This window comes from Nelusetta ayraudi, unplaced genomic scaffold, assembly GCF_046127955.1.
Source record: "Nelusetta ayraudi isolate G7.1 ecotype Tasmania unplaced genomic scaffold, CSIRO-AGI_Nayr_v1 ptg000135l, whole genome shotgun sequence".
In the NCBI taxonomy this organism is placed as follows: Eukaryota; Metazoa; Chordata; class Actinopteri; order Tetraodontiformes; family Monacanthidae; genus Nelusetta; species Nelusetta ayraudi.
The window spans coordinates 17028606-17042192 of NW_027466185.1; the positions used below are offsets into that span (position 1 = coordinate 17028606).

Here is a 13587-nt window from a genome sequence, read left to right on the forward strand (position 1 = left end):
GGTGCATTTGCTGATTTACTATTATCCTCAGTCAATGTACTTGTCTGTTGTGCCTTAAGTAGATTTATTTAGTATCTTCAGTTTGATTTACAGGGCCTGTGCCAAAGCTTCCCATTTTGGAATTGCCAGTGATTTATGATTCCTGACGGGAGTCTGCCAGGACAGAAAAGTTTTCCAGTGGCGAGACACAAAAAGTAAGGTACTGCTTAACACTACTGACTGTTACAGTGGGTTTCCTGAGCTACTCCCGATGCAAATTGTTTTCCTTTCCCCCCGCCCCCCACCCCCCATGACCCAGAGTCGGTTAGCCATGAACGATGGAACAGTGTTTATATGGCTCCATCTAGTGGCGAACTGCATTACTAGCAGCAAAGAGTTGTAGTCACATTGAGTCGAGATCATAACCACCCTTGTGGGTTGCAAATGCATGTAAATGTGCTCATCCATTTTAAACCATTGAGTATTTTTAATCATTTAAAGTACTTTGCAAAAGACTATTGGGTGGTGGCATAAATAATTAATCTCTACAATCTATGTTTGTCGGCTAGCTGTTCCTGAAAACCACTTTTTTTTTTTTTTTTTTACTTCTAACTCCAAAAATTACATGTCTTACTTTCTTCGTGTTTTTCATAACTGTTGTTGGCTGTCACTTAAAAAAAAAACAAAAAACATAAATGTCTTTTGTTTGTGTGTTTGTTTTAGGTGGGGATCCAAAAACGACTTAATATTGAGTAGCATTTAGTCGCATAACAATGTAAACCAATGAATGGACTGTTCAATAAATATGTCATTTTCATCCTTTCAGTGTTAATCAAATTAATCATCATACTCTTGCGCCCTCGATGTTCTCGCGGTCTTTCCCATGGCTTTGCCTTTTAACTCATTATTGCTCATCTCCAACACAACTTTGGGTCGTTCTCTCAAACGTCGACAACCATAATTCTAAAGCTGCGTGTCAAATAAAGAACAAGTGCGTGAGTGCACGCTGGCGCAGAGCAGCGTTCCCTGTCAAAATGCTGTGGTAGCAGCTGCACGCTACACCGAGGTACCGCCATAAGTCACCTGGCCCTCGTGTGCACAGGTGCACAACACCTGACCTCCACTCACAAAGGCACGCGGAGCTCCGACTCGACTTTGAATGTGTGTTGTGTATATGTTATATATGATCATTATTATTATTATTATTATTATTATGATGATCATCATTATTATTATTATTATTATTGAATGTAAGACTTTGGCATTCATGTGTATGAAAAGGTTACAAAGACTGGCAGATCAATATGCAACATGGCATTTCTATTTTTTTTTTTTTAACATGTAAACAAAATATGTCAAGTGTTTTATGGCTGTCAAGCAAGGTCAATAGTTTAACAGCGGTTGGCACGGGGTAGTATGACTGAGGTCAAGCCCCACAACGCCGTCGTTCAACTGATTTGCTTAACTGTATTCACTCATCCTTCAGTATTCTAAGGTACATTTGGAATACAAGTGACTATATCATCTATCTGCACTAAACTACTATTAGAACTATGAGTGTTCCTTTTTACATGCCATCTTCATAATTTCCTTAATTTGCCATCAACATTACAGCATACAATTTCATTGACTGACATTCATGTGGATTTCTATGATGCTTTTGATATGAATTGTAATGATTTCCTAAATTTAAAGAGTGAATATTTGACACTTTTGCAGGCAACTCTATTTAACTGGACAAAAAAAAAAAAGTTCTGCATTTGAGGGTGAGAAGTTAAGTAGACTTTTTGTTTTGGAGGTAGAAACTATGGATTAACACGATTTGCAATGTGCTTTCTCACCATTAGACATTTCTAAATCAGATTCAGCAACATGTTTGTTTGGATTTGTATCAATTAGCACTGTTGTCATGTGCTAATTAATATGGCCTCACCATTAACACCCAAAACGTCATTCTTTTAATGAATTATACTTTTATCTAATCAAATAAATAGTAAACATTTACATTTGGTTATAGTTGCACACTTGTTTGAAATAAAACAATTACTGGCCTTTGATATGATCCCACAGCAAACAAAGCAATTCAGACTTTTTTTTCCATTTTATTTGATTTGAGGGTTTTCAACAACTCACTGTAGGCAAAGAAAGGATAGTAATTTTAGTAATAATATTACATGTTTTAGTTTTACAGAAAAAAAAGGAAAAAAAACACATCTGGACAGAAACTAAATAATGATCTATGTGTACACGCTTCTGTTACAAACATATGGGGTCATAACCGTGGCTTCGCAGGTATAAAGGGGTTACAGGTAGGTGGGGGGGGGGGGAGAAAAAAATAATATCACATCGATACATATACTCATCCCGTTCTTTTACAAAGACAGTCCCCTACTGGTTCCCTCCCACCCATACAATACAACAGTGATAAAATAAATGATACTTGGAGTAAAAAAAAAAAAAAAAAAGAAAAAAAAAACCCAAACGAAAAGAAAAGAGCAAAAATAATCAATATATAATAAAAAATATAATACGAATTGTACAGTACACTCGGGTTATTTCTTTTGTCCTTTTTTGGATCCTGGTCACGTTAACAGTTTCGAGTCATGTTTTTTTTTCTCGCCGACGTCGGCGCCTCCTGACTCAAGTAGTGTACATTAAAAACATAACTCATCAGCGCATTCCTACGTCCTCGCTTATTTATACTCTGTCACCTCCGCACGTCAGCTAATATTGCCCTTTTTGGAGACGGTTCAAGACCCCTTCTTAAACCCCGTTTAAGAAAACGCATTCTAATGAGGTTCTGTGACAGTCGGGTCAGGATGAGCCTTTTCTTTTTCGTTAAAAGACTGAACTCCTCACCTTGTGGGCCGACATCCTCTTGCTTTAAAAACAAGCGAGAGACTGTACACAGGGTGGGGGCTGTGGGGGTGACAAATAAACACACACAGAGCAAGAGACACAGACTAATACGGGTTAACTGTGAATAATGTGAAAAAAACGTTTTAAAAAAAAATAGGGCGGCACTACAAAAAAGTGCCGCACTTCTACGATAGGCATCCAATCTGTGATTATGCAACAAATAAAAAGAAGGGGGAAAAGAACTGCTAAAAAATAAAAAAAATAAAAATAAAAATAAAAATAATAATAATAATAATATAATAATAATAATAATAATAATAATAATATAATAATAATAATAATAATAATGACAAGGGGAGGAAAAAAGACACTGGATTAATGTTTTTCAAACAGGTGCTACTGAAACGGATCCTTTGCCTTTGGGAAAGGAGTGGGCCGATACCGATGGCAGCTCTGATTCTGGGCCTTTTTTTAAAAAAGTCCACACCGAGTGTCCGACCACCGTCGCTCGAGTCCATTACGGGTTCAGGGGGCAGGTACGGGAAGGGGAGGGGGTCGCACCGGACCCCCTCCCCCCCACTTTTTCTTTAGTCGCATTTTTTTGTTAAAAATCTCCTCGCTAGAGCTTTCCGCTCGCTCGCGTGAATTCTTTTAAAAAAAATAAACGTAAAAACAATCTAGTCTAAAAAATGTTTTTTTCTCTTTTCATTTCTTTTTTCACTGACCATACTCGGTCAGGACCGTGGACCTGGCGGAAGGCGCCACAGCCAGCGGCGAGTGGCCGCCCTCCGGTGGCGGTGGCGGCGGCGGCGGCGGCAACAGCGGCGGCGGCCTCAGCAGTTCCCAGGTGCCGCCCACGGCCCGGCAGGACAGCCCGTGGCGGGCCAGCAGCACCGGGTTCCAGAAGCGGCGGCGGCACCTGCCGCAGCGGAACGCCGCCTGCCGCAGGTGGCGGCCGCGGTGCTTGAGCGCCCGGCGCAGGGACCCCGAGCGCCGCCTGCACACGGTGCAGCGCAGGCGGGCGCGGCGACCCGAGTTCCTGGGCGGGTGGCGCGTGGCGTAGTGCACCAACAGGGGGCCCCGGCGGGCGTAGGTGGCGCTGGGGCAGATGGGGCAGGGGAAGCGCTTGACGGGCACGTCCATGGAGGAGAGGCCGCTGACCTGGACGGCGCCGCCGCACCAGGACCTGGCCTTCATGGCGCCGCCGCCGCTCTGGGCCCTCAGCTGGGCCAGCATCTTCTTCTTGTTGATCTTGGCCTGCAGCTTGCCGCGCCTCTTGCGCAGCTGGAGCAGTTTGCGGCGGGTGTCCTTACTCAGCGGCACGCCCACCAGCTTGCCGTCCCGCATGATGCTGTGGATCACCACTCGCTTCTTTTTCTTGCGGTGCTTTCGTGTCTGGCCGTGGCGCTTTTGGAAGTTTTTGGGGCGGTAGTGAAAAGGGTGCTGCTGCTGCTGTTCTTGTGGTGGTTGCTGCTGCTGCTGCTGCTGTTGTTGCTGCTGCTGCTGCTGCTGCTGCTGGGGTCCGCCCGCCATCCCTTGGTGCACGTGGGACGAGCCGGCGTAGGTGGCGCCCGGTCCGGTGGCGGCGGCGTCGTAGAAGAGCGGCGAGAACCCGGCGGGCTGGGGCTGCGGGACGCGCTGGCCGTTGCGGTCGACGCCGTGCTGGGACAGCTTGTGGCGGACGAGGCTGTTGGAGTAGGCAAACGATTTACCACAAATCTCGCAGCGAAAGGACTTCTCCAGACCCACCCCGCCGCCGTGCACCGTCTGCTGGTGCGCCGTCAGGTGGAAGTAGTGGCGGAAGGACTTCCAGCACACGGTGCAGGTGTAGAGCCGCTGCGAGGGCGTGCCGTGTGTGGGCGACTTCTCACCTTGGGAGCACGAGGAGAAGAAGTCGGTGGCAGAGTTGCCCGCGTGACTGATGGCGACGGCGGCTGCTGCTGCGGCTGCGGCGGCGCCCTTGACCCTCCTCCCGGTGCTGTCTATCTCGCCGCGGCGGTGCAGCTTGCCGTGGCGCACCAGGCTCTGGGCGTAGGCGAACATCTTCCCGCACAGGTTACACTTGTAGTTCTTCTGGCCCGAGTGCACCGTCAGGTGCTTGGTGAGGTGGAAGGGCTCGCGGAACATCTTGCCGCACACCTCGCAGGCGTGCGGCTTCTCGCCCGTGTGCACGCGGTTGTGCCGCCGCAGCGTCTCCGCCCGGCGGAAGCGCTTGCCGCACGCCTGGCAGCAGTACGGCCGCTCCGAGCCGTCGCCGGGCGGCGCCGGGCTCCGCCTCCGCCGGACCGCGTTGGGGTCCCGCTTGTCCCGGGGCTTGCGGGGCCGCCGGGGCTTGGCGCCGTGCGGCTGGCCCGGATGGCTCAGCGGCAGCGTGGAGCCGTTGAGGCCCGCCGCGGACGAGGGGCCGCCGCCCATGTTGAAGCCGAGGCCGCCCAGCAGCCCGCCGATGATGTCCCGCCGCTCGCCGTCGCGGCCCTCTGCGCTGATGTCGCAGGAGGCGGCGGCGGCGGCGGCGATGGCCGACATGGCGCTGCTGGTGACCTCGTCCTCCGAGTCGTCCAACAGGGACGACAGCGGCAGGTGGGGCTGCTGCTGGGGCGGCGGCGGCGGCGGCGGGTGGTGGTGGTGGTGGGAGTGGGAGTGGTGCGGGTGGTGGTGGTGGTGGTGGGAGTGCGGCTGCTGGCTCTGCGGGTGGGGGTGGAGCGTCGGGGCCAGCGGGGCCTTGCGGAGAGTCTGGCTGCTCATTTCGTCCGACGGGTAGAGCGACGACGACGACGACGACGACTGAGAGCGCCGGTAGACGTCGACGCCGCTGATGCCGCCGTAAGAGCTGTGGTAGCGGCTGCGGGAGAAGTCAGTGGCGTACTTGTCGTTGGTCAATGCGGGCGTACCATCGCCAGAGACCCCCACCCTACCCCCACTGCCGCCGCCGCCCTCCATCTTGCTCCTGCCGCTTCCGCTGCTGCTGCTGCCGCCGCCGGCGCTGCTGCTGCGGTTCTTGGAGCTGCGCGGCGGCTTGCCGCAGGCTCCCGAGGCGGCGTGGTTGAGCAGCGAGGTGCTCTCGCGGAAGCAGCGGCCGCACGCCGGGCAGCGGAAGGGCTTCTCGTCGTGGATCTTCTCGTGGCGCGTGAGCGACTCGCGGCGGTTGAAGGACTTCTGGCAGATGTTGCAGGCGAACGGGCGGTTCTCCGAGTGCGTGACGCTGTGCTGGATGAGGTGGCCGCGCTTCTTGAAGCGTTTGCCGCACTCGCCGCAGCAGAAGATCCGCTCGGGGCTCGGCGAGTCCGGCTTGCCGGCGCGCGCCGCCTGGCTCTCGGGCGCCAGGCCGTGGCTGCGCAGGTGGCGCCGCAGGCTGGACAGGTGGGTGAAGGTCTTGCCGCACTCGCCGCAGTGGTACAGCGGCTCGGGCTCGGGGGCGCCGGCGGAGGCGGACGCTGCCGCCGACGGGCCGTTGCGGTGGCCGTCGTGGGACTTGGGGAGCTGCTGGCTGCCGTTGGCCACCAGCACGGACGTGGGATTGGAGGGGGGCGGGGCCGAGGAGGTGGACGAGGAAGAGGAGGAGGAGGAGACGGCGGAGGAAGAGGACGAGGACGACTGCTGCTGCTGCGGTGACGAGAGGAGGGCGCCGTGCTGAGAGTCGCCCCCGATCCCGCTCATCACCGAGGCTCCGCCCACAAGACCGGCTGAGGAGTTTTGGCCGGTGCCGCCGCCGCCGGCGGTGTCCGCCTTCCTCTGCGGCAGGTAGCCCGCCATCGCCTTCTTCCTCCTGCTGCCGCCGCCGCTGGAAGACGAGGAGGAGGCGCTGTCGCCGGCCTTGCCGCCGTCGTCCTTGGACAGCGACAGGTGCAGCGGCAGCGGCAGCGGCAGGCCCGCCTCTTGCTGCATCAGCGAGGCGATCTGGTTGGACGAGAGCACCGGGATGCTCTGGAAGTCGAAGCCGCCGAGCGGCGCCGGCTGCGGCGCCGGGTGCAGCGGGTGCGGGTGGTGGGCGTGGCCGTGCGGGTGCGACAAGGCGTGCGGCGTCAGCTGCTGCTGCTGCTGCTGGGGCGGCGGCGCGGCGTGGCTGTGGGAGGAGTGGAGGGCCGGGGGCGGGGCCAAGGCAGTGTTGGAGTCAGCGCCGGCGGCGCCCTGGCCCAGGCCCAGGCCCAGGTGGTTGTGGGTGCCCTGCTGCACCAAGAACTGCTCCAGGCTGCTGTTGGTGGGCACCCCGGACAGGAAGTACTGGTTGGCGGCGAGCATGCAGCTGAACTGCTGGTGGAGGCTGCGGGGGTCCGACTGGCCCACCAGGGGGACGGCGGCGGCGCTGCCCGACGGGTTGCTGGACGCCGAGGAGGAGGCGGAGGGCGACGGGGACGAGGAGGACACCACCGAGGAAGGCTGGGGCACGGCGAGGCCCGGGTGCAGGGGCGGCGGCGGGGGTGCGGGCACCCCCCCGATGACCCCCGCGGCGGCGCCGCTGCCACCGCCCCCGCCAAAGTCAAAGCGGCCCATGCCGGAGTGGAGCTGCTCCTGGGCCAGCGCCGCCTCGGCCGGGTGGAAGGGCCGCAGGAACTGGGGGTACCCGGACGACGAGGAGCCCCCGCCGCCGCCACCGCTGCTGCCGCTGCTCATCTTGCTGGACTTGCGCGAGCCGTGCGACGACGACGGGCTCTGGTGGGAGATGGGTGGTGGCGGTGGCGGGGCGCTGATCTTGGCGAAGAGCGAGGAGGAGTCGGCGAAGGCATTGGCGCGGGAGCTCTGCAGGGAGCCCAGGCCGAGGCCCGACAGCAGGCTGCCCGAGGCGTCGCCCGGCGGCTGGTGCTGCTGCTGGAGCTGCTGCTGGTGCTGCAGCTGCACCTGCTGCTGGTGGCTCAGTTGCCGCTCCAGCCCCAGGCCCTTGAACTGGTGGGCTTGGTGTCCACTTAGCATTTCCAGAATGTCCATGGGGTATTTGCTGAATTGAAACATTTCCCCGAGTGGCAGCTGAGGCTAACGCTCTCAGACGGTGAGGTTGGGGGGGGGAGCGAACCCTGGAGTGGTTTGGAGGTAGTCCTGGAGCGGCTACCCCGATGGATAACAGGCCGCTGTAATCCACCAACAGGGCTTTTTTTTTTTTTGCACTTATACCCAGAAGCCCGCAAGTGCTTCTGTCAGGAGTTTTTTTTTTCAAAAAAAGGTTATAAATAGGCGATAAACTATAAACTATGCTAAAAAATAAGTCTGTAGTGTTCCTTTAAAGTGTTCCATAACCACATGCCGATTTTCAAAGCGAGGTCCGCGAGCCCCATGAGGCGGAGTGTGTCTGCTACTTCAGCGCAGCGTGAACCATGGCTTTGTTGCCTTTCCGTCCACTCTGGGAGTTCTTTGGGCTGCCTGCGAGCGAGACAAGAGAAAAAGAAGAGAGATTTAGTGGATGGGATCCGATTCCTCAAGTCGAAACAGGAGGAGATTTCCAATGACTGCGTTGTGGTGATGTGCAGCTGGCTATGAGTGACGGTAGTGATGGCCAGGAGTGTCAAGGCTCCAGTAGAACGTGCAACCGTCAGTCACGGTACGACAATAATCACCTTCAAGCACGTGCAACAGCTCACGGTGAGCGAAGTTTATTTACATTTGAGTGATGCCAGAAAGGCTTCAAATTCTGTACACAAGAGCAGACACAAAAACATGCTTTAATCCTCAGAAAATCAGAGCCTGTGTAGGAAATATGTAAATGAGAGTGACGCCCAATGGACACACCTGCTATCCTATTTTTTTAATTAAAAGAAAAATATATCTATGTTGTGTCAGCTATAACTCAGGCAGGATGTCAGATGAGACTGATTCTCCTTTGAGACAGAAGCCAGAGAAGGCAAACAGTCATTTGTGCCATCACGTGTCTTCAACCTGAGGCAGAGCAGAACAACAAGTGGGCTGAAAGTGGCAGCACAAACACAAAGACACAGCTTGAGTTTGAGTTTCTTCCGACAATGTCTCACCTCAGGGAGATTCATTTGCAGAGCTCTCCTTTATGTACCCCTCTAAGTTGGATCTTTTGACTGATACAACAGTGTGTGTCAGTGAAACCTCAATCTCAGGTGAACTGAAAGAAAACTTTATAAAATTTGGGCGAAAAATTGAAAGAAAATATTAAAAAGCCAATGCCACATTCCCTCTGTTGTTCACATGCGAGTGTGTCTACGACGTCACAGAGTTAATTTGCCAAGCCGCTCAGACTGAAGGCAGACATTTCATGACATGGTCAGGACGGTTTGACTTTGTCATTAGTTGTCTGCAATCTTCTTCACTTCACGCGAGCGCACAAACATTGAACCGTGAGCCTCGAAATCAGCCGTAAGTTTGAACTCTCGAGGAAGCCTAGTGGCCGTGGCAGCGAGTTACAAGTGGTTGCCATGCACGGTTGGTGCAATAAGCCTTCTGAAACGCTTTATGAAGGCTCTGAGATATAGGCCAAAAACAATTGTGGAAAGCGACCTCCAGCTCGCAATCACGTCAGTAAAATAGCACTGCTCAAAGAGATCAACTGCTTTCTCAGTGCTAATATTTCACTATTACACACACGACATTCCGTTAATTGCAAGGTTTCCCTTTAAAAACGTGGATTAGCATAAACCGTGAAATTCGGGCATGTGGTAATAACAATGGAGAACGTCTATGATGCTAATACCAGCCCCGGACCATATTTCACCATTAGCTAATGAGCTGCTGATCCTGGCAGTTCAATCAGTAAATACTACATTTCCTCCCCAAATTAACATAATATTCCTGAGATAATGTTGTTAATTAGGTTTGCCATTTGTCTATCAGGGGGTAAACATTGGCTCACAACCAACAGGGCTTCAGGCTGGATTGTAAAATAGACCATCAATAAAAACAAACAAACAAAAAAAAAACCATTCTGATAAAAATATCAGACTAACAATCACAGTAAAAAGATTACAACAAAATAGTATCACGGGCGCATGAAAGTGAGCAAGTCAACATCTTTACTATTCACGGAGGAGCCGACGTGCACAACGACCTTAGTCGCATCCTCCAAATGTTGAACAGTGTCAAAAACAAGGTGGCCTCGAGGCTTCAGGGGGCGAACCAAGCACCTGGCTCTCTGTGTTACCGGGCACCGACCAGCATCAGCGGCGTTTTTGACACCATACATGGCCAGTTTCTGGAACTGCATGTTTTGACACACACTTTCTGGATAGACTTTCCTCATTTTAAGGAACCTCACTAAAAGAAGAGAGATACATGCTGCTAGAAATAACAAGAATTTTAAACAAAGAAAATTTTGAACAATATGGCATTTTTAACTAATCTGTTTCCAAACATTAACAATAAAGAGAACTGACTATGGGTCAAGAACCGCAAACAGAAAGCGACTCACACTTATTTGTCATCTATCTTTAAATCACACTTTGCAAACTAACCATCAACCAATGCAAAAAAAAAAAAAAAAAATCACAGAGGGGGAATTCATCTCAGTTCCTAGTTAACAATGCTGAGACATTATACGAATGAATGAAATGTGGTACGAATGGTGGTTTTAATTTTATGGTTAATATTAATAATTTGATCATATTAAAGAGCAGAATATATTGGAATTTAGTGGTGACAATCGGTGTGAAATATTTTTTTAAACTTTGATTTCCTCCACTCCTTTTCTTTGGAAAACTATCACCTATTTTCTGTGCCAATTTGTATTTTTTTTTTCTTTCAAAAAGAAACATACTTTAAACAAAAATACAGCCATTCAGTGTCACCAGTTGTGAAAAGTGCAGTTATGACGACAGTGTCGTAGAAGCCCAAAGTATTTATTAACAAGTTCCGACACATATCTAATGATGTTATGGTTACAATAAATGGGAACCTTGCAGACAGGTTGTGTGAATTGAATTAATGCAGTAAGAACGTGCCCATACAACGCCACTAAATAAATCACCTGTGTTGTATCAACAACTCTGATGAGTGGTTTAATTTCTAAAAGCAGCCGTCAGTGGGAACAGTCAGTCTCCAACTGCTCATTTTGAATAGGTTGCAGCAGGTGTTGCGGTACTCGAGATTGGCCTTGGTCTCGAGACCACTTTTTAATGGTCTTGAGACCATTAAAAAAAGACTGGACGGACGGGACTCACTACACGGCGTGTAAAAAGTGAATCGCCAATGCCAAGTAAACCTGAACTTAGTGGGGAGTTTGTTAAATAAGATGGGAAAGGGTGAGCGACAAAGCGAAGGTGTGTTATTCAGCTGACAGTAACTTTTAACAATTCAGGGTGCAGTGATGTGTTTCCATCAAACCCAGCAGACACAGAACAGTTTGTAGTTCGTTGCATGAAACGTGTTGTGCTCACACCACTAGCATGCAAAAAGTAAAACGCCAGCGCCAAGTAAACATGAACTTAGTAGTAATAACAATAATGATGATGATGATGATGATGATGATGATGATGATGACGGAGGAGGATTTGATTCATGTAGCGCTTTTCGAGCGCCCAAAGCGCTTTCCAGAGGAAGTTTATCGTGAAAACGTTAAATAAGTTGGGAAAGTGTGAGGAGCAACAAGGCGAAGCTGTGTTATTCGGTTGACAGTAACTTCAACAATTCGGGCTACAGTGATGTGTTTCCATCTTACCCGGCGGACACGCAGGTCTGGAGCTCCCAGCTAGACGCACCTGGCCAGGGGGTACAGCTCCCTTTTTCCGCCGGCAACTGCGCTCCAGAGGTCGTCAGCCTAAGAGAAACGTAGCGACGACGACAACAACAACAAAACAACAAGCAGGTTCAATAAATATAAATCGCAGCTACAAGCGCAGAGCCGTGGTTTTCTTCTGGTAGCATCCATTATGACGCCGCTAGTAGCTCACGTTGACTGATGAAGAACTTATTAACTCACTGCCTTTGCACCGAAACCTCACGTTCGGGATTTCCTTGGATTCGATTAAATGGTTTATGGCAATATGACCGACTTGGCGTGAGGTAAAAGTGCTATCCCAATAGCAATGCAATGCAATGCAATGCCGTGGGGCTGCTGCTAGCAGCTTAGCTGCGCCGTTAGCTAGGCTAGGCGGCTAACAAATTAGCCTACATACTTGAGTTCAGGGAGGAGGAGGAGGAGGAGGGGGGCGGCTTTTGTTGATGTTTATTACCTTGTAAGCAAACGATGGCGGGAGGCAGAACAGGCCTAGAAACATTGGAGGAGCAAGGCGAAGACGCCGCGCGAAGGGTGCGAGGTGGGAGCGGGTTCCCTACTGCCTGTCAGCGGGGCCCTTTTCTTCATCCATGGAAAAACACTGCGCAAGGCCTGGCTCTCCATCGGCGCAAGGAGGGCTTGCTTTTTCTCACTCGCTCACACACACACACACACACACACACACACACACGCACACAAAAAAAAACTATTTCCGCTGGCCCCGCTCCGATATGTCCATTGTCTGCCGCCGCCGCCGCCGTCTCCCGCTCCTCGGAACCCCCCGCTTTGGACCGGGACTTTTCTTTCCTTTGTTCCGTCCCCCCCCGTCCGTAGCGCTTTCAAAGCCCCTTCAGTTTCGCCACGCTCTGCTGTTTTCCGCCCTTGTCAATTTTCGGTGCCCCCCTAGGTAGACGACCGCCGCTCCTGCGATGCTGCTGCTGCCGCTAGCGTTAAAATGGTAGTTTCCTGTCTGCATAATGGTTCCGGGGTAAGAAGGAGAGCCCAGGCAGGCACAGGTCCGGTCAGTTGGTGGCCGAACCGCTCCGTCAACCAACCCCACCCCCACCTCCACCACCACCACGTCGCTTCGTCCAAAAAAACTCAAAATACGCTTTTCTAAATCCGCCATGAATAAACAGCGTGCGCGCGTGCACGTGCGCGCGCGTACGCACACCGTTAAAAAAAAAACAGAGAGAGATATCAGCGTGAGACCCCCCCCCCACAACCCCTCCACTACTGCGTGCCTGCGTGGACGCTCGCTTGTGTCTGCGACTGTGCTGATGTGTCAGCGTTCACACGTCGCGTGTGAGACGTTAAAGAGTCCATTAAGGATATCATTAAGGCGCGTGCGCGCGCTCTCTCCCCCCTATGTTTGCGTGCGCCTTTGCAAAAAAAAAAAGGAAAAATAGGAGCAAAAAAATTGGCGGGATTTCCGTTGGCACGCTTTTTTTTGCGTGTCTTGTTCCAGCTTCCATGTGTTTTTTAATGGGGAAGAAAGAATAGGGGTGGAAAAATGGAGGTGAAGAGAGTGAGAATTGATTCGCTTGGAAGCCCCCCCAGTGTGGGAGCCTCAGTGTGCTTGGAACAGGTCTAAGTAGTATGGTAGTAATCGAGATTGGTCTTGGTCCTTCTATCCTATCCTTCACTGAACGTGCACTCATTCAGGCCCACGCCTTGGAATAGCAAGAAAAAGTGCAGAAAGAAAACATAAATTCTGGTCTGGTAATGTAAATATTCTAACAGAATACCAGCAGAGCATTCTGGGATTTGTAGTAGTAGCAGTACTTGGGCTGTACAATACCGGCGGGCCAGCTCATGGAGTTCTTTATTATTGCCTCACATGACACCTCTCGAGAGCCACTTTTCAAGGGTCTCGGTCTCGTCTCAGACTCAGAGGCATTTTTGCTCGGGCTCGGACTGGGCAGACTGAGGGTTTTCGCTCAAGAGCAGTCAAGACTCAGTCAACAGTGCAATAACGGGTAATAAGAGAGAATGAAACTCTTGTTTCACTACCTCATCCCTTCAGAGCTGTGCAGAACTCTGAGGTCTTTCACAACCACAATTGGTAAGACAAGTGCATTTAGTGT

The 13587-nt window shown here is 51.5% G+C and overlaps 1 protein-coding gene across 3 annotated transcripts; it reads right to left on the reverse strand.

Moving 5' to 3' along the window:
- Positions 1–1908: 1908 nt before the first annotated feature.
- On the reverse strand, positions 1909–7813 carry LOC142905154 (uncharacterized). 3 transcript variants are annotated; one of them, XM_076051670.1, is made up of 2 exons: positions 6988–7813; positions 1909–6942 (listed from the first exon to the last, which is right to left on the reverse strand). In XM_076051670.1, exons 1-2 carry the CDS (start codon positions 7783–7785, stop codon positions 3556–3558), a joined length of 4185 nt encoding a protein of 1394 aa, XP_075907785.1. In that variant the 5' UTR covers positions 7786–7813; the 3' UTR covers positions 1909–3555. The 3 variants fall into 3 exon arrangements, with proteins under 3 accessions (XP_075907785.1, XP_075907784.1, XP_075907786.1); XM_076051671.1 differs by having other exon boundaries at positions 4055–4525; positions 4710–7813; XM_076051669.1 differs by having other exon boundaries at positions 1909–7813.
- Positions 7814–13587: the final 5774 nt, after the last annotated feature.